Source organism: Erinaceus europaeus, chromosome 2 (assembly GCF_950295315.1).
Source record: "Erinaceus europaeus chromosome 2, mEriEur2.1, whole genome shotgun sequence".
In the NCBI taxonomy this organism is placed as follows: domain Eukaryota; kingdom Metazoa; phylum Chordata; class Mammalia; order Eulipotyphla; family Erinaceidae; genus Erinaceus; species Erinaceus europaeus.
The window spans coordinates 139613206-139635942 of NC_080163.1; the positions used below are offsets into that span (position 1 = coordinate 139613206).

General features: G+C 48.3%; 2 protein-coding genes across 8 annotated transcripts in view; one reads left to right on the plus strand and one right to left on the minus strand.

Moving 5' to 3' along the window:
* Positions 1–2938: 2938 nt before the first annotated feature.
* On the plus strand, positions 2939–13593 carry ESRP2 (epithelial splicing regulatory protein 2). 5 transcript variants are annotated; one of them, XM_060185263.1, is made up of 16 exons: positions 2939–3302; positions 3541–3666; positions 5345–5458; positions 5581–5695; positions 6349–6447; positions 6664–6718; positions 6788–6898; positions 6974–7106; positions 7187–7229; positions 7395–7696; positions 7815–8027; positions 8125–8323; positions 8453–8639; positions 9613–9778; positions 9899–10004; positions 13469–13593. In XM_060185263.1, the coding sequence occupies exons 1-15, from the start codon at positions 3105–3107 to the stop codon at positions 9986–9988; spliced, it is 2151 nt and encodes a 716-aa protein (XP_060041246.1). In that variant the 5' UTR covers positions 2939–3104; the 3' UTR covers positions 9989–10004; positions 13469–13593. The 5 variants fall into 5 exon arrangements, with proteins under 5 accessions (XP_060041246.1, XP_060041245.1, XP_016041326.1 ...); XM_060185262.1 differs by lacking the exon at positions 13469–13593 and adding an exon at positions 10099–10808; XM_016185840.2 differs by lacking the exon at positions 13469–13593 and having other exon boundaries at positions 6761–6898; positions 9899–10808.
* The window catches only part of NFATC3 (nuclear factor of activated T cells 3), a 115496-nt gene continuing 103663 nt past the window's right edge, over positions 10905–22737 (minus strand). For 2 of the 3 annotated variants that reach the window (XM_060185259.1, XM_007517707.3), the window contains exon 11: positions 13604–13742. In XM_060185259.1, the coding sequence (XP_060041242.1) occupies positions 13736–13742 (7 nt within the window). In that variant the 3' untranslated portion in view covers positions 13604–13735. Of the gene's footprint in view, positions 13743–22737 lie in introns of all 3 variants that reach the window. The other variant, XM_007517706.3, reaches the window with a different exon arrangement.

A 22737-nucleotide genomic window follows, 5' to 3' on the forward strand; every position in this document is an offset into this window, starting at 1 on the left:
CGGGGCCGGGACAGCCGGACTCCACCTCCAGACGCATGCGTGGAAGGGGGAGCTAAAGGAAGGGCCTTTAGCTCCCGGCTGCACCCTGCCCAGCGAGCAAATATTTGACATTCCAAATTCATCTAAGAGGAGGTTGGAGGAGGCTGAGAGCGACGCGCCCCGTTCCCTGGGTCTGATTGGCCTAGAGCTTCCGGGAGCTCTAAGACCAAAGGAGCAGCTCTCAAGTTGTCAGCCTAGACCAGGGTCCAGGTGAAGCGGACACGCGCCTGCATCCCAATGGCAAGGGCTGTTCACTCGAAGCCGCAGAAAACGGATCATTCCACTTCCGGCGGCCCTGTCTCTCACTTCTCAAGTGTGGAAGTGCTGCACTTAGGGTTCAGGGGACAAGGCCTCAAAGGCATCCCCTTCATTCAGAGCTTTCTCCCACATTCCATTGTCTGAAGGTTCCGTATGGAGTGCCCAGCTTTCATAATTATTTATTTAAAAAATTTTAAGATATTTATTACTGAACAGAGACAGAGAGAAATGGAAAGGGGGGAGATAGGGAGAGAGACAGACACCTGCAGCCCTGCTTCACTACTTGTGAAGCTTTCCTTCTGCGGGTGGGGACGGGGGCTTGAACCCTGGTCCTTGCACACTGTAATTAATGTGTGCGCTTAACCAGGTGTGCCACCGCCTGGCTCCATTATCTTTTTTTTTTTTTTTAAGATTTTAATTTTATTTATGAGAAAGGAGAGAGAAAGAACCAGACATCATTCTGGCACATGTGCTGCGGGGAATCCAACTCGGGACCTCATGCTTGAGAGTCCAAAGCCTTATCACTGCGCCATCTCCTGGACCACACATTATCTATTTTTTATTTTACTGCCTCCAGGGTTATCACTGGGGCTCGGTGCTGGCACTACAAATCCACTGCTCCTGTGGCCATTTTTTTCTTTTCTTGTTTTTTTTTTTTTTTTTACTAGATAGGACAGACAAATTGAGAGAGGACAGAAAGATAAAGAGGGAAAAGACAGACACCCGCAGACCCACTTCACCACTCGTGAAGCAGTCCCCCTGCAGGTGGGGAGTGGGGGCTCGAACCTAGATCCTTATGCTTGGTAATGTGTGTGCTTAACGCGGTGTGTCACCACCCAGCCTGGGGGCCCCATGTCTTTCCTTCAGGCTGCATGGAGTCGGTCTCTCATTTGTGTTGGCTTCTTCAGTTGTTGAGCCACATAAATGGGAGACTTTTGAGAAGTATGGGGTGGCCTGAAAACGCGCCTTAAAGAGGTCTCATGGGCTGAGGAGACAGCATTATGTTTATACAAAAAACTTTCGGGGCTGGGTGGTGGCGCACCTCCTTGAGCGCACATGTTCCAGTGCTCAAGGACCCAGGTTGGAAAGCTTTGCGTGGTGAAGCAAGGCTGCAGGTGTCTCTCTTCCTCTCTCCCACCCCCTTCCCTCTTGATTTCTGGCTGTCTCTATCCAATAAAGATAGTTAAAATAATAAATAGTGGTCCAGGAGGTGGCACAGTGGATAAAGCACTGGACTTTCAAGCAGCAGGTCCCAAATTCAGTCCGTGGCAGCACATGTACCAGAGTGATATCTGGCTCTTTCTCTCTCCTCCTTTCTCATAAATAAAATCTTTAAAAAATAATATATAAATAATAAATATATATTTAAATTTTTCATGCCTGAAGCTGAGGTCCCAGGTTCAATCCCCAGCACTATCATAAGACAGAGCTCAGTAATGTTCTAGATTTCTTTTTCTTTTTTTGCCTCCAGGGTTATTGCTGGGGATCGGTGCCTGCACTATGAATCCACTGCTCCTGGAGGCTATTTTTCCCTTTTTGTTGTAGTTGTTATTGTTGTCATAGCTGTTGTTGGGTAGGACAGAGAGAAATGGAGAGAGGAGGGGAAGACAGAGAGGAGGAGAGAAAGACAGACACCTGGAGATCTGCTTCACCACTTGCAAAGCGACCTCCTGTATGTGGGGAGCCAGGGGCTCGAACTGGGGTCCTTATGCCCGCCCTTGCGCTTTGCGCCATGTGCGCTTAACCCTCTGCGCTACCGCCCGACTCCCAGCAAAGTTTTTCACTCTTTCTTTTTCACTGTCTTTCTCTTTCTCTTAAGTGAATTTAAAAAAAAAAAACAACGCATTGAGAAGAGAGGGAGTATCTGCAGCCGGCCCGCGCATGCCCCCATCAGCCAGGGCGCTCAAGTCCCCAGACCACCTGGCGCTCTCGGCGCGGTGCCGATGGGGGTGGGGTGTGAAGGAGGCAGGAATCCCACACTCAGGTCTACACCACCAGGTCAGCCCTATCTAGAGCGCTGTTCAGGGGAACCGAGGTGAGCCAGAGGGAGGCGCCTCTTCCTTCCCCAGCACTGAAGTTTACGCACCTCTGGCTTACAAAGATCCCGCTTTGGCATGGGGAAGGGGTGGTTCTTGTAGTCAGGCCTAAAGGCGCGAGCTGCACATCTGCGGGGACAAACTCTGCCCCACCCCCATGACCTTTGGTGGTCCCAGCTTCCCTCTCGCTCCCACTCCTCTCCCTCCTTCCTTAATGGTCTCGACATGAAACCCGAACACTCTCACCGCCCTCTTTAACCCTTGGTGATATGACCCCCGACCGACCGTCCTGACCCCCAGACCCCCTAGAACTGCCTCGCGGTGATTTGCACAAGTCCCCAGTTATTCTCGCGGACTGGAGGAGGCCCCGGGTCTTGCAGGTTCCGAGGTGAAGGCCTCACGCTCGGCGACGGGGAGAGGAGCGGGGATAGCCTGGTTTCCCGCCGCCGCGGGAGTCGCGGAGCACCGGGCGGGAGAATGGAAGCCGGGCCCTGCGCGCGCGTCTGGTCTGGGCGGCGGCGGCCCGCCCCCTCGGCGCCCGGGTCACGTGACCGGCGGGGCAGGCAGGTAAGTCTCGCCGGGAAGGGGGGCCCCGCCCCCCGGGCTCCGCAGGCGGGTCTCCGGGGCTCTGGCCGCGCCAGCCCGGCCGCAGGTGCCGCCCCCGACACCCCCGCGTCCCGCCCAGGTTGATCCGCGTCTGCCGTCGGTCGGTGCGTGCGTGCGCCTCGTCGGTCCGCGTGTGTCTGGCGGGTGTGTGTCTGCTCCGCGGCCATGACTCCGCCGCCACCGCAGCCCCCGTCCCCGGGCCCCAACCCTGCCGCCGACTCGGCCGCCGAACCCCGGTCTGGACCCGGACCCTTAGTCGTACTGTTCGGGGCCACAGCCGGTGCGCTGGGGTCGGACCTGGGCTCTGACGAGACCGATTTAATCCTCCTAGTTTGGCAAGTGGTGGAGCCCCGGAGCCGCCAGGTAAGCTGGAGGGGAGCGTGTGTGGTAGTGGTGGTAGAGTGTTATTTGTTTACTTATTTTTACCAGAGCACTGCTCAGCTCTGGCTTATGGTGGTGGTGGGGGTGGGGGGGGCGATTGACCTGGGACTTTAGTGCCTCAGGCATGAGAGTCGCTTTGCATAACCATTATGTTATCTAAGGGTTGGGGGGGCAGTGTTAGGATTGAGGGTTGGGGCACCGACCGCCTTGCCGCTCACAGGTGGGGACGCTGCACAAGTCGCTGGTGCGCGCCGAGGCCGCGCTGAGCCCGCAGTGCCGCGAGGCGAGCGGCTTGAGCGCCGACAGCCTGGCGCGGGCGGAGCCGCTGGACAAGGTGCTGCAGCAGGTGAGCGCGGGGCTGCGGGCGGCGGCTCAGGCCTCCGTGGGGAGCGAGGCCCGGCGCGGAGCAGCTCACTGGCCGGGGCGGTAGGACGGGTTCCCGGTGCTGGAAACTTTCATCAGAGCCCGCTTATGCGGGTGTTTTTCCCTCGTCGCCGGCGCCCCTTCTCAGTTCTTTCCCGGGGTCCACCCGGCAGGGCTGAGGGGCTGCGGGTGGAGACCCTCCGTCGCCCCATGGAACCTGCCCGGCCAGACCTCCCACAATAGAAGCCGGAAGCCCAGAGGGCCTGGGGGCTCGGGCCTGGCCGCAGGTCTGGGTCGCCGCTGCCCCGCGCTGTGCCTCGCCTCCCACTCCCACACCCCACCGCCCACCCACGAGCCCGGGAGACGCTGGGGCTGGGGCGCGGAGGGCGGTGCCTGCCCCCGAGGCTGACGCCGCCAGGTGTCAGCCGCTCGCCTAGGCCTGTCCCAGCCGCCCGGCCGGGCGTGGGCGCTGTCGGGACCCCGCCTGGAGGCTGCAGAGGTGCCTCCTAGCCCGTCCAAAGTGAGAGGCCGTGTCCACTGCTTGTTTTTTATTTTTCTGATATTCTCCACTGAACGCACTCACCCAGTGCCTGATTCTTGAGCCTAAGTGCTACACAGTCAGAAGTACTTTCATCTTCTAGTTTTTCCACCAGAAAACTCTGGAGGCACAGAACTGTTGAATCTATTAGTAAAGGGCCTCCAGGGAGTCTGGCGGTAGCTCAGCGGGTTAAGCGCACATAGCGCAAAGCGCAAGGACTGGCGTAAGGATCCCGGTTCGAGCCCCTGACCTGTCGGGAGGATCCCTTCATAGGCGGTGAAGCAGGTCTGCAGGTGTCTTTCTCTCCCCGTCTTCCCCTCCTCTCTCCGTTTCTTCCTGTCTTATCCAATAACGGCGACAACAAATAATAACTACAACAATAAAAAAAGGGCAACAAAAGGGAATAAACAAATAACTATTTTAAAAAAAGAAAAGGGCCTCCACTTGGGAAGTATGCTGAAGGACAGCAGGAGTTCCTGGGCCTGTGTTTATATCACTTCTCCTGTGGGGCTGGAGGCTGGGGGAGGGGCTGGGCAGCTTCTGTAGTGCCACTCCCCCCCCCCCCCATGAGCAAACAGTTCTGTGCCAGCTGGTCGATAGGGTGTGGGTCAAAGCTCATACTGCCCTTGGCTCCCAGGTATGAAGCTCTGTCCTTGGTGTTTCTCTGCACCTCGGTTGGCTAAACCTAGAGGTGGGGCTGCCTTTGACCATGAGCAGTCTGGGCAGGACAGAGCCTCCCCCACCTGTCTGAGGGTGGTGCCTGATCTGGGACAGGTTTTACCTGCTTTGCTCAGTCCTTTCCCACCTGCTTGCCCTGCTCCACCAGGTGTTTGCTCTGGCCTCACTCCAGACTCCTGGAGTGTGTGTGTGTATGAGAGAGAGAGAGAGAGAGAGAGAGAGGGGAAGAGAGAGAAATGGGGGCTTGGGTGATATGTGACTGCCCTCTTTTGCCTGGGGAAAGTGACAGTAGAATGGGGGCGAAGAGAGAAACAGGCCCAGTAGGTGTGGCCATCTCCTTCCTTCCCAGGCAGGGTAGGGCTGAACACCTGGCTGAACCAGCTTTGCAGCCTGTGTCCTCCCTTCTGCCTCCTCAGCTGTAAGTTGGTCTGTCTCTTTCTCCCAGTTCTCACAGCTGGTGAGCGGGGATGTGGCTTTGCTGGGCGGGGGCCCCTACATGCTCTGCACTGATGGGCAACAGCTGCTGCGACAGGTCCTGCACCCAGAGGCTTCCAGGAAGGTATGCTGCTGGGAACAACACACCTGGGGGACAGGGTTCTCAAGACTCCCACTGTCATTGAGGTGGGAGGTGGCAGGGAAGCTTGGTTCTTTCTCATCAACCACTCTCCTGTATGCCCTCAGAACCTGCCGCTTCCTGACATCTTCTTTTCCTTCTACGACCTCCGCAGAGAGTTCCATGTGCAGCACCCAGGCACCTGCCCTGCAAGGGACCTCACTGTGGCCAGCATGGCACAGGGTATCTGTGACCAGCAGGGTTAGGGGGAAGGGGCCGCTATAGATTGTATGTGCATGCTGGGGGTGTATATGAACATATATGATCTTCTGAGTACCTGAGTGTACTTGTCTTTATATCTGTGCCGGAGTGCATCTGTCTGCATGGATTTGGGCTGGGGATCTGTAAGGGCATTCATGAACTGAATCAAAATAAAGGTGTCTGCTCAAATTCTGCACACATCTGTGCAAGAGGATTTGAGCCTAGGTATGAACTGGGGTTAGTACTCATACTGTAATTTATTTTATTTTATTTATTGATGAGAAAGGAGCAGAGAAAAAACTAGACATCACTCTGGTACATGTGTTGCCAGGGAACGAACTCAAGATTTCATACATGAGAGTACAGTGCTTTACCATTGTGCCACCCTCTGTACCACTATTTTTTTCTTTCTTAAACACCTTTTTAAAATAAATATATTATTGGGTAGAGATAGAAATGGGAGAGGGAAAGAGACAAAGAGACACCGGCTTTCATCACTCCTGAAGCGTCCCTTCTGCAGGTAGGGACCCGGGGGTTGAACTGGAGTCCTTGTGCACTGTAATGTGTACTTAACCAGGTGTGTTACAGCCTGGCCCCCATACTGTAGTTCTTACTGTTTACTTTTCTTCCCATAGATTTGGGACTAGAGACAGATGCCACTGAGGATGACTTTGGGGTCTGGGAAGTGAAGACAATGGTAGCTGTCATCCTTCACCTTCTGGAGGGTCCTGGTGGTAAAGTTTTCCTCACTACTGACTATCTACTCTCAGGGCTGGGCCAGTGACTGCCTATTTTTTCAAAATCCCCACCCTGCCTACTGTGCTCTGTAGGGACCACAGTGTGGAAGTCTCCTTTGTCACGTCCTTACTCCCCTAAACTTTTTGCAGAGCTTGGTGGGGAGCCCCCCCCCCCTCCAGGCCCTGATGACCCCCCATGTCATCTCCTCTCAGGTCAATTGTTCTCGAAGCCTGAGGTGGTAAAGCAGAAATATGAGACGGGACCTTGGTGAGTGTGGGGGCAGGGGTGGGACAGACAGCACGTGGACAGCCCTGACCCTGTGCCCTGTACCCACAGCAGCAAGGCCGAAGTGGTGGACAGCGAGACTGTGGTTCGGGCCCGTGGGTTGCCCTGGCAGTCATCAGACCAGGATGTGGCTCGTTTCTTCAAAGGACTCAACATTGCCAGGTTGGCACAGCAGTATGGGTGGGTACAGAAAGGCAGGCCCACCCAGGGGACACTGACTTGGCTTTGACTCCACAGGGGTGGTGTAGCGCTGTGCCTCAATGCCCAGGGCCGCAGGAACGGCGAGGCCCTCATCCGGTTTGTGGATAGTGAGCAGCGGGACCTAGCACTGCGGAGACATAAGCACCACATGGGCGTCCGCTATATTGAGGTGGGGCTTTGGGCAAGAAGTAGAGCAGGGTAGAGCTGGGCCAGGCCAGGGACCCATAGTTGTTCCCACTGTCCCCACAGGTATACAAAGCAACAGGAGAAGAATTTGTAAAAATCGCAGGGGGTGAGTGTGTCTCCAACAGCAATTAGGTTCCCCAGCTCCTGACCCATGTCCCACTTCCTTACTTTTCCTTGCCTCTCTATTGCCCTGATGCCAGCTATGAGTGGGTGTTCAGAACAGTGTGAGTGCAATTAATAGGTGACTCCTATTTCCCCCACCCCGACCTAGGCACATCTCTGGAGGTGGCTCGTTTCCTGTCAAGAGAAGATCAAGTGATCCTGAGACTGCGAGGGCTGCCTTTCTCAGCTGGGCCAGCAGACGTGCTAGGCTTCCTAGGGCCAGAGTGCCCAGTGACTGGGGGTGCTGATGGACTCCTCTTTGTACGCCACCCTGACGGCCGGCCCACTGGTGATGCTTTTGCTCTCTTTGCTTGTGAGGAACTGGCACAAGCGGCACTGCGTAGGCACAAGGGCATGCTGGGTAAACGGTACATTGAGCTGTTCCGGAGCACAGCAGCTGAGGTGCAGCAGGTGAGCATCCAGGGCTCCCCTCGGTTCTACATGTGCTTCTTTCTCCAAGCTGCTCCTTTCATTCCCAGTGCCTCTGCCCAAATCAGCATAACTAGTCATTTGCTGCCTTCCTCACTAGGTCCTGAACCGCTATGCCTCCACCCCGCTCCTCCCCACACTCAATGCTCCACTGCTGCCTATTCCCTTCCCACTGGCAGCTGGGACTGGGAGAGACTGTGTTCGCCTTCGAGGTCTGCCTTACACAGCCACCATCGAAGACATCCTGAGCTTCCTGGGTGAGGCAGCAGCTGACATCCGGCCCCATGGTGTGCACATGGTGCTCAACCAGCAGGTGTGAGGGTGCTGCAGGGACAGTTAGGATGGGGGTGTGCGGATGGGAGTAAGGCAGCCTTTCGGACAATAGATTGCTTACACGGTAACATGTATAGGGCCGGCCATCGGGAGATGCCTTTATCCAGATGACATCAGCAGAGCGGGCCCTAGCTGCTGCTCAGCGTTGCCATAAGAAAATGATGAAGGAACGCTATGTGGAGGTGGTCCCCTGCTCCACAGAGGAGATGAGCCGTGTCCTGATGGGGGGCACCTTGGGCCGAAGTGGCATGTCCCCTCCACCCTGCAAGCTGCCCTGTGAGTGTCTTAGGGGCTGGGGAGGGAGGTGTGTGTAGGGCCAGGTTGTTAGGGTGTCATTGAGGACTTTCTGGCTGCCCCACCTAGGGGAGGGCAGGAACCATTACAGTTTCTTTCTGCTGCCTCAAGGTCTCTCGCCACCTGCCTATGCCACCTTCCAGGCCACCCCAGCACTCATTCCCACTGAGACAGCAGCACTATACCCCTCTTCAGCACTGCTCCCAGCTCCCAGGGTGCCTGGTGCCCCCACCCCTGTTGCCTACTACCCAGGACCAGCCACTCAGTTCTACATGAACTACACAGCCTACTACCCCAGGTAACTACTAAGACATCTTCACAGTTCTGCCTCTTCTCTGCTTTGGGGAGGACCACAGTCCTCTATCTGAGCCAAGTTAAGTCTGCTGGAGCTTAAACTTCATTCTAAGATAAGGGAAGGACAGGTGTGGGCTGGTATCTACAAACTAGAACGGAGGTGACTGTAGAAATAGGGATGTTTGTTTGGGGCTGAGCAGTGATGCACCTGGTTGAACCCACGTTACCATGCATAAGGACCCAGGTTCAAGTCCCCAGCCCCCACCTGCAGGGGACAGCTTTGCGAATGGTGAAACAGGGCTACAGGCCCTCTTTCTCCCTCTCTACCTCCCCCTTCCCTCCTGGTTTCTGGCTGACTCTGCCTAATAAATAAAAATAAACAAATTAAAAAAAAACTTAAAAGCACACTGATTGGTGTAAGTACCCGGTTTGAGCCACCGGCTCCCCACCTGTGGAGGTGGTAGGGGGGAGGTTGCTACACAGGCAGTGAAGCAGGTCTGCAGGTGTCTATCATTCTCTCCCCGTCTCCCCCTCCTCTCAGTTTCTCTGTCCTAGCCAGCAGTAATGACAGCAGTAATAACAAGAGCATAAACAACAAGGGCCACAAAAGGGAAAAAATAGCCTCCAGGAGCAATGGATTCATAGTGCAGGCACTGAGCCCCAGCAATAACCCTGGAGACAAAAAACAAACGATAAAGAAACCTTAAAAGTAGGTTTGTTTTTTTTTTTGCCTCCAGGGTTTTTGCTTGAGCTGTGTCTACACTACAAATCCACTGCTCCTGTGACCATTTTTCCAATTTTTTGGCTAGGAGAAATTGAGAGGGGATGGGGAAGATAAGAGAGTGCCATCATCTGGTGCCCAGAAAGAGGGATGTTTAGAGAGGAGCTGGACTAAGCACAGAGGCAAAGGAAGAAACAGGTTTTGGTTAAGGTCATAGGTGGAGCCATACTATTTGTCCTTGCCTCTCTTACCCCAGTCCTCCAGTTTCCCCCACCACTTTGGGCTACCTCACCACACCATCTGCTGCTCTGGCCTCTGCTCCCACTTCAGTGTTGTCCCAGCCAGGAGCCCTGGTCCGGATGCAGGGTATCCCATACACAGCTGGTATGAAGGATCTGCTCAGTGTCTTCCAGGCCTACCAGGTGAGGTGTAGCTGGGACATGTGAGGAGACTGGCTTAGCCTGGAGCTCCCTGACCTAAAATACTGTCTCTTCTACAGCTAGCCTGGAGCTCCCTGACCTAAAATACTGTCTCTTCTACAGCTAGCCCCTGATGACTATACCAGTCTGATACCTGTTGGTGACCCATCTCGCACTGTGCTACAGGCCCCCAAAGAATGGGTGTGCTTATAGGTGAAGGAACCAGGAGGTAAGAGCTGGCTGATATCCTCAGCTAACTTGTTTTTCTTGGATCCAGAGGCCCAGTGCCTTCTACCCAAAGGCTTCTTTCTGGCTTTTTAAAGGCCTCAGATGACACCCAGAGGAGCCTAAGCCCAGGCTCCATACCCTGAAGATGATGGCTGGACCTTGCATGCAGGGTCAGGAATGGAATGATGTTACTCTGCTCCCAGTGGCTGGATCTGGGCCTCTTGAGTGTCAACCAAAGAGCCTCAGGTCTGTTGTTCTGGCTATGGCTCATGCCTACAGAGTCTGTACGGGCTGACAGCTGACTTGCTTGCTTTTTAAAAAATGTAAGCCTTGGTACCTTCAATGTGTTACTCCTGGGAGCTTCTCAGTAAAGATGCCAATGTACCTTTCTCTGTCCCTCCTGGTGGGGGAAGAGAGCCAGAGAGAGCTGGTTCCAGCCACCAGGATACTTGGACTGCAACAGCTACATTGAGCCAGGATGGTTCCATTTAAGGATATTAGTCCCTTCAGCCTGGTACAAAGGATACCAGGTGGCAAAAATGACAGGGTTATTTGATGGACTGTGTCGAAAAATCTACAAAAGACACCAGGGGGCAGGACACCCCCTCAGATAAACTCAGGCTTGACTTTTAAAGTAGACTTTCTACCTAATTTTCATGTATACCTTAGGCAGGTCATTTGCCCTGAACTCAGCAGACACCATGGAATGTCCTTTGCACCCACCAGAGGGTGGAGGACTGAAGCTTCAGAAAAAGAGTTTGGACCATTAACCCACTCTGTAAAATAAACAAAGGTTCTTAACTAAGTGGATTTTTAAAAAACTGAAGTGCCCTTAGCCTTACCCCCCAGATTAGGGGTGACACACCAGCTGCAGGAGGAAAACTCAGGCAGATTTCAAGGAAACTGTTGACCTGTTAACCATTTATTATTTCAGCACTGTAACTGAGGAGCCTGAATTGTTTGGCTCTTCCCTTTGTATCTGTGTAAGGAGCGTTGTACTCCCATAAAAGGTTTTAAAATACAAAACGTACAAGAAAACACAATCCCAAGTGCTATGAACTTAACTGAGAACTGAGAACCAGTTTCTTAACTAAACATCATCTGCTTTATAAAATACAAGGTTTCAACTTCAGCCCCTCCAAGCCTTAAAGATCTGCTCTGGAGATTAAAAACGGCTTCACAGCTACACCCAGCTGAGCTCTGGTGATAGTTGGGGTGAGGGTGGGTTGCACCCCAGTACAGCAACACCACACTCCAACTCAAGGCATCTTCTGTTCCTCTTAAAGTTGTTTTCAATTGTTCTTCTGTGTGTCTCCAATAAGTAGAAGGCCACTTTTATCCCTTTCCTCTATCCAAGATCTAACATAGATGGGGTGGGGGCTGGGGGGAGAAGTGGGTGCTAGCACATACCCAGTTACTCAGTGCTGCTACTAGCAATCAGTTTGCATAGTCCAGTGGATGTGTGCTTTAACAACACTATTCTGCACAAAAATTGAAGTCTCTATAAAGCCAAAATTTTTTGACTTGCACTAAAGCTTTTACAAAGCTGATACAAAACTGCTTACATAGTATACAAAGCTCTATTTTAAAATTTAACTTTTATTTTAAATAGGAAAGCATTTCTAGTGCTACAGGCATCAAGGTATTTTAAAGGCATCAAAATTTGGTGCATAGCAACTCTGGATCATAGAGGTTTTTATTCTTGAGGGCAGCAACCCTCAAAGAGTCTTACAAGGGGTACTATTGCAAGAACCCCATATGAGGCAGCTACACTAGAGGCAAGAGGGGACAGCAGAGGCGAATCTGCCTAGTTCCCTCCCCTTGCCCCAGAAAGGAAGCTGTGAGCTTCCAGCTACAGGCCCTGAAGCAAATTTCACTATTCACACTGTGACACAAAACTCATTTTCAAAGAAAATACAAAACCACCCAGCTCTAAATGGGGCCAGTGCAATTTGCTGAAATATAGACATTTTTCTCTTAAGTAGTTTAAGGGGGAGAATTCAAAAATGTCATTGTATTAGAAAATAATTCCTCATCCTGGGTCAGTAGCTCCTACCTGGCTAATTACAGATTCTGAGCTGGTTCCCTCTATCTAGGCCTCATGTGGCCTAAGAATGGCAGGTAGGGCTCACAATCCCCAGGAATAACCACATCAAAGCTTTGAGCAGCCTAGCATACTCTTATCACATGCAGACACTTAAAACTGTTTGCATCTTGAGTAAATCAATACACATTTCAACTAGAAAACATACTGCAAACTCCAGGGGCTTCAGAATTGGTCAGGGCTTCAGATCAGTTAGCTAATCTCATTAAGAGGAGCTCGGAGGACAGGGTTTGAAAACAGCACCCAACGTGGGGCACCTCCTTTGGTAGATAGCAGGTTGGAGTTTTTTTGCTGGTCTCTGCTTGGGCACCAGCCTCATCAACAGCAGCACCAGGACATCTTTGGTGTGGAGAGTCAGGTCTATGACTACCTCATTTCTGTATCTGTCTCAATGTCTCAGAGACAGGCTGATTTTAAGGGCCAGGCAGATGAGACAGGGTAGGCCCAGAATCATTTTAGGTTGTAAACAGAATTGAAGGATAAGCCTTCCACGCTAGTGGGAATATTATATTTGTACCATCTGAAGCCCTACATTTTCTACTTCTGTTCTGAATCAGATCTCATTTGTGCTTAGCTTCTGACACAGTCTGTCCTCTAGAGATGAGTTCAAACCAGCAAAGTTGTCTAAATCATTAGGCAGGTTTCAAAGGTTACCAAGTAGCCAAATGCATATGTCTCACTTGGGAAAGGTCTGGGGCCAGAGGACACAGGAGGGAAGGGCACTCTGTAACTTACTTGTTCATAGGATGATGGGAAATGAAACTACACATGTAAAAACCCAGCTTTCTCAGCCAGCTTACCATCTTACCAAAGACCCTGAGGGAAAAAAGCAGTTTCAACATGGAGTTAATAATGGCAAGATTACAGGACAATTACCTAGAAAGTTATAAAAAGGCTACACTCTGGAATGTTTTATATTCCAACACTTAAATGATTGGAATGGTCTCTTATTTTATCTAACAGTTTACTTTTATAGAGAGGTATGAACTACATTTGGCTTTTATTTCCTATGAATCTATGAAAGGCTTTTTAGGACACATGCTGAGTTTCTTAGGCATAGTATGGGTTTGGAGATTTTTTTTTTTTTGTCTGCCTCTGAAAGTTTTATCAAAAGTTCCTACTTTAAAAATATCATCAAAGCTACAGGGTCCTTCAAATGACCATAAAGCAGTACAAATCACCAATCCTAGCTAAGCAACCAGGTCATCTGTAAAAGCAGCACCTCTGAAATGAGAATGCTGCATCCACACTCAAAGCACCCATCATATAAAAGTATCCTATTTAAATATAAAAAGCAAAGCTCAAACAGCTTAAGCTGCTCTTTTTTTTTTTTTTTTTTTCTTTTACAAAATCTACCCAAGGCCTGAGGTGGAGGAATGCTGTTTTCCCCACAAATAGTGATCCCAACTCCTGGCACCAGTCCTGAAGGTCATTGAGTTGGAAGCCCAAGGTCCAAGGAGAGAAAGATGCTGAGAAGTTCATGATGGTGGAAACAAGTTCGCAGTGAGCACAGTCAGTGCCTGTCGGATCTTTCCAAATCCAGGGATTCAGAACCCAGGACAGGAGCCTGACTGCTCACTCCTGTTCCTTGGGAAACAGAAACGTGTGACATGTCTCTCCCAATTATCTCATTCACTGAAAAACAAGAAAAGAGATGGTTAGTGATTGATAGCATAATGCATGATATAAGCTCTCTTCAAAGACATTTTCCTTTCCCCTGACTTTCAATTTAGGCAGTATTAAAGTCTGCTCCTGAGCTGAATGGAAATTTCATTCCATAAGTTGTTCAAGTCCCCATTTTTTTGCTCTTAATTCACTCTTGACTGGGAAGAAGGGTGACTGTGAGAGTACGAAATTAGACTTAATTCTCAGGGTCGAGCGGTAGTGCAGTGGGTTAAGTGCACGTGGCACAAAGCACAAGAACCAGTGTAGGGATCCCGGTTCGAGCCCCCAGCTCCCCACCTGCAGGGGAGTGAGTCACTTCATAGGTGGTGAAGCAGGTCTGCAGGTGCAGGGGTCTTTTTCCCTGTCTTCCCCTCCTCTCCATTTCTCTCTGTCCTGTCTAACAACGAACGGCATCAACAACAACAATAACTACAACAAGGGCAACAAAAGGGGGAAGAAAAAAAGGCCTCCAGGAGCAGTGGATTCATGGTGTAGGCACTGAGCCCCAGCAATAACCCTGGAGGTTAAAAAAAAAAACAGAAAAGAAAAATCTCACTCTAAAAGCTCATGTATTGCTACTGAGGATAAAATAAGTGTTCACCTTTACCTTCATCTATATAACTCTAGAAGAAATTTTCATTTCTGATCCTTGCAGGACACATCATAATTAAAGTGTATAAAAATGAAGGAAGGCTTGGGAGTTCGGCGGTAGCGCAGCGGGTTAAGCGCATGTAGCGCAAAGTGCAAGGACCAGTTAGGATCCCTGTTCAAGTCCTCCACTCCCCACCTGCAGGGGAGTTGCTTCACAGGTGGTGAAGCAGTTCTGCAGGTGTCTCTGTTTCTCTTCCTATCTCCCCCCCTCAATTTCTCTCTGTCTCTATCCAATAACAAATAAAAATTAAAAAGAGGGCTTTTGGGAGTTGGGCAGCAGTGCAGCGGGTTAAGCCAAGTGGTGTGAAGCACAGGGATCAGTGTAAGGATCCTGGTTCCAGCCCCCCCCCCCCCCCGCAGGGGAATCATTTCACAGGAGGTGAAGCAGGTCTGCAGGTGTCTATCTTTCTCTCCCCCTCTACCTTCCCCATTTCTCTCTGTCCTATATAACAACGATGACATCAATAACAACTACAACAATAAAACAACAAGGACAACAAAAGGGAATATAAAAAAAAAGGCTTTCGCTGGGTCTAAACTATCGACTTTGGGGTTTTTACTGTTGTTTGACTTTTGCTTGTTGTGGAAATCTAATGCAACGCTTTATACATGCAAAATATGCACTCCACCACTGAGCTGTCTCCAGACTTTGAGGGTTATTTTTGCAACCTTATGCTAATATAAGCATCCTTTGTTGTGTGTGTATTTTCATCATTTTTTTAAATTTTTAAAATTAATTTTTATTTTTTGCCCCTCCCCTAAATTTATTTTTTATTTTTATTTATTTATTTTTACCAGAGCACTGTTCAGCTCTGGCTTATGGTGGTGCAGAGGATTGAACGCGGGACTTCAAAGCCTCAGGCATGAAAGTCTGTTTGCATAACCATTATGCTATCTACCCTCTGCCCTATTTTCATTATTTCTGATGTTTCCTGATTTTGGGCTTTTGCTTTTCTCTTGGCTCCTATGTTGTGCTATGCCAAGTACTTCAGGAAGCACAGTACTATGTGAGGTTTAGTGCCAAAAAAAAGGGGGGGGGGGAGTTGGGCAGTAGTGCAGCGGGTTAAGCGCAGGTGGCGCAAAGCTCAAGGACCGGCATAAGGATCCCGGTTTGAGCCCCTGGCTCCCCACCTGCAGGGGGATCACTTCACAGGCAGTGAAGCAGGTCTGCAGGTGTCTCTCTTTCTCTCCCCCTTTTCTGTCTTCCCCTCCTTTCTCCATTTTTTAAAAAATATTTATTCCCTTTTGTTGCCCTTGTTGTTTTGTTGTAGTTATTACTGATGTCGTTGTTGGATAGGACAGAGAGAAATGGAGAGAGGAGGGGAAGACAGAGAGGGGGAGAGAAAGATAGACACCTGCTGACTTGCTTCACCGCTTATGAAGCGACTCCCCTGCAGGTGGGAAACTGAGGGCTCGAACCAGGATCCTTATGCAGGTCCTTGTGCTTTGCAACACTTGCGCTTAACCTGCTGCGTTACCACCCGACTCCCTCCTCTCTCCATTTCTCTCTGTCCTATCTTAAAAACGATGACATCAACAACAATAACTACAACAACAATAAAAAAGGGCAACACAAGGGAAGATAAATATTAAAAAAAATTGTCGCCAGCAGACAAAATGAAAAAAAAAAAATCAGTCTTAGGGAACCAATATGGAATGAATACTCAAAATAAGAACTTTGATACATACCAGGCAGGTGTAGATAGCATAATGGTTATGCAAAGAGACTCTCTTGTCTGAGGATCCAATGTCCCAGGTTCAGTTCCCCACCCCATCATAAGCTAGAGCTGAGCATGCTCTGGTAAATAAATTATATATATATATTTTTTTCATAGCAGGATTATTCCTAGTAGCTCCAAAGTGGAAAGTGAATAGACTAAGTAGTGAGTGGATTTAAATAAGATCTATCCATAAACTGGGATATTACTTAGCCTTAAAATTAATGAAATTCTGATATATGCTACAACATGTATGAACCTTGAAACGTGTCGACAGAATCTAGATACAAAAGGTCATTTGGGCCAGCCAATGGCGCACCTGGTTAAATGCACACATGATAGTGCACAAGAGGTTCGAGCCTCTGACTCCCCACCTGCAGGGGAGTCCCTTCACAGGCAGTGAAGCAGGTCTGCAGGTGTCTATCCTTCTCTCCCCCCCTCTGTCTTCCCCTCCTCTCTCCATTTCTCTGTCCTATCTGACAACGAACAACAACAACAATAATAACCACAACAAGGGCAACAAAAGGGGGAAAAAATTGCCTCCATGAGCAGTGGATTCATGGTGCAAGCACTGAGCCCCAGCAATAACCTTGGGGGCAAAAAAAAAAAAAAAAATAGTGCACAAGGACCCAGGTTCAAGTCCCTGGTTCCCACCTGCAGTTTCATGAGTTGTGAAGCAGTACTGCAGGTGTCTCTTTATCTCTAACCCTATTTCCCTCACCCCTCTCAATTTCTCTGTATCCATTAATAAATAAAAATTAAAAAAATTTTAAAGTTAAAAAAAGCCCACATGTGTAGTGTACTGCATTGCCATATATGTGACCCAGGTTTGAGCCCAGCTCCCACATTAAAGGAAGTTTCAGTGCTGTGGTCCCTTTCACTCTGCCTTGCTGCCTGTCTTGAACAAAAGATAAAATATATTATTTCTTGGGAGTCGGGCGGTAGCGCAGATTTCTATTGTGACTGACTGGCTATAATTGAATGTAAATTTAAGGAAGTAATATTACTAGTTAACAAATTTATGACTTAGATATATGTAAGTCATTAGCAAGCTTAATACTTATTTTTAAAAGTTACTTCTTAAAAACACTATGCTTTGTCTGGGGAGATAGCATAATAGCTATGCAATCAACTTTCATGCCTGAGGCTCTGAGGTTTCAGGTTCAATACCCAGCACCAGCATAAGCCAGAGCTAAGCAGTCCTGTCATCTCTTTATCTTTACCTTTCTTTCTATATCTCTGTCATTAAGATAGATAAATCTTTTTAAAAAGAGGAAGGGTAGTGCAGAGCAGGTTAAGCGCAGGTGGTGCAAAGTGCAAGGACTGGCCTAAGGATCCTGCAGGTGGGTCATGTCACAAGCGGTGAAGCAGGTCTGAAGGTGTCTGTCTTCCCCATCTCCATTTCTCTCTGTCCTATCCAACAACATCAATAATAATAATTACAACAATGGCAACAAAAGGGAATAAATAATATTTTTTTAAAAAGGGAAAGGGTGCTTTAAAAAATTTCATTGTCACTTCTGGATGGTGACACACCTGGTAGAGTGTACATATCTTATGAGGACCTGGGTTCAAGTCCCTGTCCCCATCTGCTTGGAGAAATCTTCAAGAATGGTACAGTAGTGCTGTAGGGACCTTTCCTTTTTTTTTTTTTTTCCCTCTCCCCATTTTTCAGAATGTCTCTATTAGAAATCAAAGGGTGAAGCACGCGGGACAGCGTAAGGATCCCGGTTTGAGCCCCCAGCTCCCCACCTGCAGGGCAGTCGCTTCATAGGCGGTGAAGCAGATCTTTCATCTTTCTCTCCCCCTCTGTCTTCCCCTCCTCTCTTCATTTCTCTGTCCTACCCAACGACAGCAACAACAACAACAACTACAACAATGATAAAAGACAAGGGCAACAAAAGAGGAAAAAATGGTCTGCAAGAGCAGTGGATTTGTGGTGCAGGCACCTAGCCCAGACAATAACCCTGGAGGGGAAAAAAAAATCAAGGGGAAAAAAGCTAGAAGTGAAAGAGTACAGGGACTGAGTCCCATTGATAACCCTGGTGACAAAAATAAACTAGTCCAGAGCTGGAGAGGTAGTTAGCTGAATGTAAAATACACCTTGCCATTCATCTGACCTGGTTAAAATTCCCATACCATGTGGGAGGGGGGGAGGGATGGAGAGAGGGAGTGTGTGTGTGTGTGTGTGTGTGGCTTCTAGTACTGTGGTGTGTCTCCTTTGCCTCTGTTTATTTGAAAGCAAAAGTTTATCAGGGAGTGCTAAAATACATTAAGGCTCCAGCTCTGCAAAAATGAAAATAAACCCTAGTCAAGGGTCTGGTATAGGGCACACTTTACCACGTGTGAGACAGGTTTGAGCTTGTGGGCACCACATGGAAGCACCATGCAAAGGCAAAGCTTCAGACTGAAATATAATTAAATGTGGATATGTACCCTTTTAATAATAATCCTATGAATCAAGATTTCTTTAAATAGTGGAGGTGGAAAAAACAATGGGGACATTTCATGCTACAGCTGTGGGGGTTAGGTTGGGGGTAAGAGGGAAAAGTCCACTGGGAGTAATGGAATCTCAAAAGAATGGAAATCTGTGGTCCGGGAGGTAGCATAATGGATAAAGCATCGGACTCTCAAGCATGAGGTCCTGAGTTCAATCTCCAGCAGCACATGTACCAGGGTGACGCCTGGTTCTTTCTCTCTCCTCCTATGTTTCTCATTAATGAATAAATAAAAACTTAAAAAAAAAAAAAAAAGGGAGTCGGGCAGTAGCACAGCGGGTTAAGTGCACGTGGCGCAAAGTGCAGGGCCTGGCGTAAAGATCCCAGTTCAACCCCCCTGCTCCCCACCTGCAGGGGAGTCGCTTCACAGGTGGTGAAGCAGGTCTGCAGGTGTCTGTCTTTCTCTCCCCCTCTCTGTCTTCCCCTCCTCTCTCCATTTCTCTCTGTCCTATCCAACAACGACATCAATAATAACTACAACAATAAAACAACAAGGGCAACAAAAGGGAATAAATAAATAAATACTAAATTTAAAAAAAAGGAGACCTAAGGAAGCCTTGGCAGCAAAAGAAACAAATTCTAGCCCACAAAGTATACGAGGTGGGGCTGGGGAGACAGCATAATGATTATGCAAAAGACTTTTATGCCTGAAGCTCCAAGGTCTCAGGTTCAATCACCAGCACCACCATAAGCTAGAACTAAGCAGTGCTCTTGTCTTTCACTGTCTTTCCTCTATATTTCCTGTTCATTACATATTTCTCCCCTTTAAAGTAAAGTGACGTGGTCCGGGAGGTGGCACAGTGGATAAAGCATTGGATTCTCAACTTCAATTCCCGGCAGCACATGTGCCAAAGTGGTGTCTGGTTCTTTATCTCTCTGCCTATCTTTCTCATGAATAAATAAATAAATTCTAAAAAAAAAAAAGTAAAGTGTCTGAAGAGTCTAGAATAAGAGTCAACAGCCCTCAATACTCATGCTAACAGGTTATGTAGGTCACAGCACTTGTAGCAGCAGCTGTCATCCATCCTCACGTTCCACACCTGGATTCCTGTGCCACCACAACAGATGTCATAGGCAACATCAACATTTGCAGTATAAAAAAAAATTATTTTAATCCAAAAAATGTGGTTGACAGTTCAATGGAATGCAATTACTTTTCACAAAAATGAGGTATTCAAGTAACCATAGGCATCTTTATTTAGAGCTATTGCCCATGCTTGAAAGTTCCCATTATTAAGAGTCCAGATGGTGGAATACCTAGTAGAGCTCATACATTACAGCACCCAAGGGCCCAGGCTCAAGCCCTCAGTTCCCACTAATAGGGGGGAAACTTTGAGAGCGGTGAAGCAGTGTTGCAGGTCGGTCGGTCTCTCTCCCTCTCTTCTTCCCTCCCTCCCTCTTCCTTCTCAATTTCTGTTCAAAATAAATAAATTAGTTTTGGGGGCCCAGTGGTGGCACACCTGCTTGAATGCACAAATTACCACATGGAAGGACTCAGGTTCAAGTCCCTGACCCCCTCCTACAGTAGGAAAGTTTCATGACTGGTAAGTAGTGCTGCCAGTGTTTTTCCTCCCCTCTCAATTTATCTCTGCCTTATCAAGTAAAAAGAAAAGGGCCTGGCCTTTTTGCTCATTATCAGGCCACCCCCATCATCTGGGACCCTAGTCTTGGAATCCTTGGATTCCCACATAGATATGATGGGCCTAAACCTCTAATAGATTCCTCTTTCCATCATCACTGGTCACTTCTATCAGGAACACCATCATAAACCATCTTGTACTCCTCTCCAGGACCTAGCCCTCACTATAAAGTAGCAATGGAAGGGACTGCCCCACTCTCTAAAGGGAGGCTGGGTCATCCTACACTGCCACTTGAGGAAGACTAGTCCTGAAATGAGTGCAGCCTAGAATGTTCCCAGCTGTGACGATGAACTACAAGCTCAGACTGAGAGGGACTCAGCTGTTACACAGGTGCTAAATGTGAATATATATGGGCCCTGGGGTAAACAGTTAATTGTATTTATACATTTTCTTTAAATATGGTAGCTACTCTCTGCCCTAATCCAGCTTTCTAGCCCTATTCTCAACTCTGACTACATCATTCCAGACAATATATGGTAGTATACACAGAGAAACCTAAAGAATCCAGCAGAAAGCTACTGGAAATCATTAGGCAATATAGCAAGGTATCAGGCTACAAAATCAGTGGCATTTCTTTAAGCAAATACTAAGTCTGAAGAAGAGGATATGCAGAAATCACTCCCACTCACTGTCACAGCAAAATCAATAAAATATCTAGGAATAAACCTGACCAAAGAAGTGAAAGACCTGTATACTTAAAACTATGAGTTGCTACTCAAAGAAACAGAAAATGATACAAAGAAATGGAAATATATCCCATGCTCATTGATTGGAAGAATTAATATCATCAAAACGAATATTCTACCCAGACCCATTCACAAATTCAATGAGATACCCATTAAAGTCCCACCAAGTTTTTTTTTTTAAAATATATTTTATTTATTTATTTAGATGCAGGGAGAGAGACACACACACAGAAACACCAGAGCACTGCTCAGCTCTGGCTTATGGTGGTGCGGGGGATTGAACCTGGGACTTTGGAGTCTCAAGCATGAGAGTCTGTTTGCATAACCATTATCTACCCTCTGCCTTACCACCAAATTTCTTTAAGAAGAGACTGTCATGCCTGAGGCTCCAAAATCCCAGGTTCAATCCCCCCCCACCCCGCACCACCATAAGTCAGAGCTGAGCAGTGCTCTGGTGTTTCTCTCTGTGTCTCTCTCAAAAATTAAATAAAATACTTAAGAATAGAACAAAAATTACAAATCATTTATCTGGAACCACAAAACACCTAGAATCGCCAAAACAATCTTGAGGAAAAGAAACAGGAGGCATCACACTCCCAGATCTCAAACTATACTACAAGGCCATCAGAAATCAACACAGCCTGGTACTGGAACAAAAATAGGTATGGAGACCAGTGGAACAGAATTGAAAGCCCCACACCTATGGACTAAAGCCCCACACCTATGGACATCTAATCTTTGATAAGAGGCCCAAAGTATTAAATGGAGGAAGGAGGCTCTCTTCAATAAATGGTGCTGGGAAAACTGGGCTGAAACATGCAGAATGAAAGTGAATCACTTTATCTCACCAGAAGCAAAAGTCAACTCCAAATGGATCAAGGACAGGGATGTTAGACCAGAAACTATCAAATACTAAGAGGAAAACATTGGTAGAACACTTTCCCACCTAAACCTCAAGGACATCTTTGATGATACAAACACAAGGAAGACTAAAACAAAAACAAATCAATGGGACTACATCAAATTGAAGAGCTTCTGCACAGCAAATGAAACCATCACCCAAAGAGGCCCCTCACAGAATGGGAGATCTCCACATGCCATACATCAGACAAGAGACTAATAATATATATAATTATTTTATATTTATTTATTCCCTTTTGTTGTCCTTGTTGTTTTATTGTCATAGTTATTATTGATGTCTTTGTTGTTGGGTAAGACAGAGAGAAATGGAGAGAGGAGGGGAAGACAGAGAGGGGGAGAGATAGACACCTGCAGACCTGCTTCACCGCCTGTGAAGCGACTCCCCTGCAGGTGGAGAGCCGGGGCCTCCAACTGGGATCCTTACACCGGTCCTTGTACTTTGCGCCACGTGCACTTAACCTGCTGCGCTACTGCCCCACTCCCATAAATATATAAATAAGATAGAAGGAATAAGAAAAAAATAGAACATCTCTCCAGCACATGAGATTTCTGGGCTCAAACTTGGGACCTCATGGTTGAGAGTTCAGACTTAAAAAAAAATTTTTTTTAATTATCTATTTTCCCTTTTGTTGGTCTCGTTTTTCAATGTTGTTGTAGTTATTATTGTTGTCATTGCTGTAGTTGTTGGATAGGACAGAAAGAAATGGAGAGAAGAGGGGAAGATAGAGAGGGGGAGAGAAAGAAAGACACCTGCAGACCTGCTTCACCGCCTGTGAAGCGACTCCCCTACAGGTGGGGAGCCGGAGGCTTGAACCTGGATCCTTACACCAGTCCTTGTGCTTTGCACCACA

Excerpts from the sequence above, each read along its gene's own strand:
- ESRP2 (XM_016185840.2), top strand. The coding sequence starts at position 3,105 with ATGACTCCGCCGCCACCGCAGCCCCCGTCCCCGGGCCCCAACCCTGCC. Across the intron at positions 5,459-5,580 it reads ACCCAGAGGCTTCCAGGAAG|AACCTGCCGCTTCCTGACAT; the intron begins GTATGCTGCTGG and ends GTATGCCCTCAG. Across the intron at positions 8,640-9,612 it reads TACACAGCCTACTACCCCAG|TCCTCCAGTTTCCCCCACCA; the intron begins GTAACTACTAAG and ends CTCTTACCCCAG.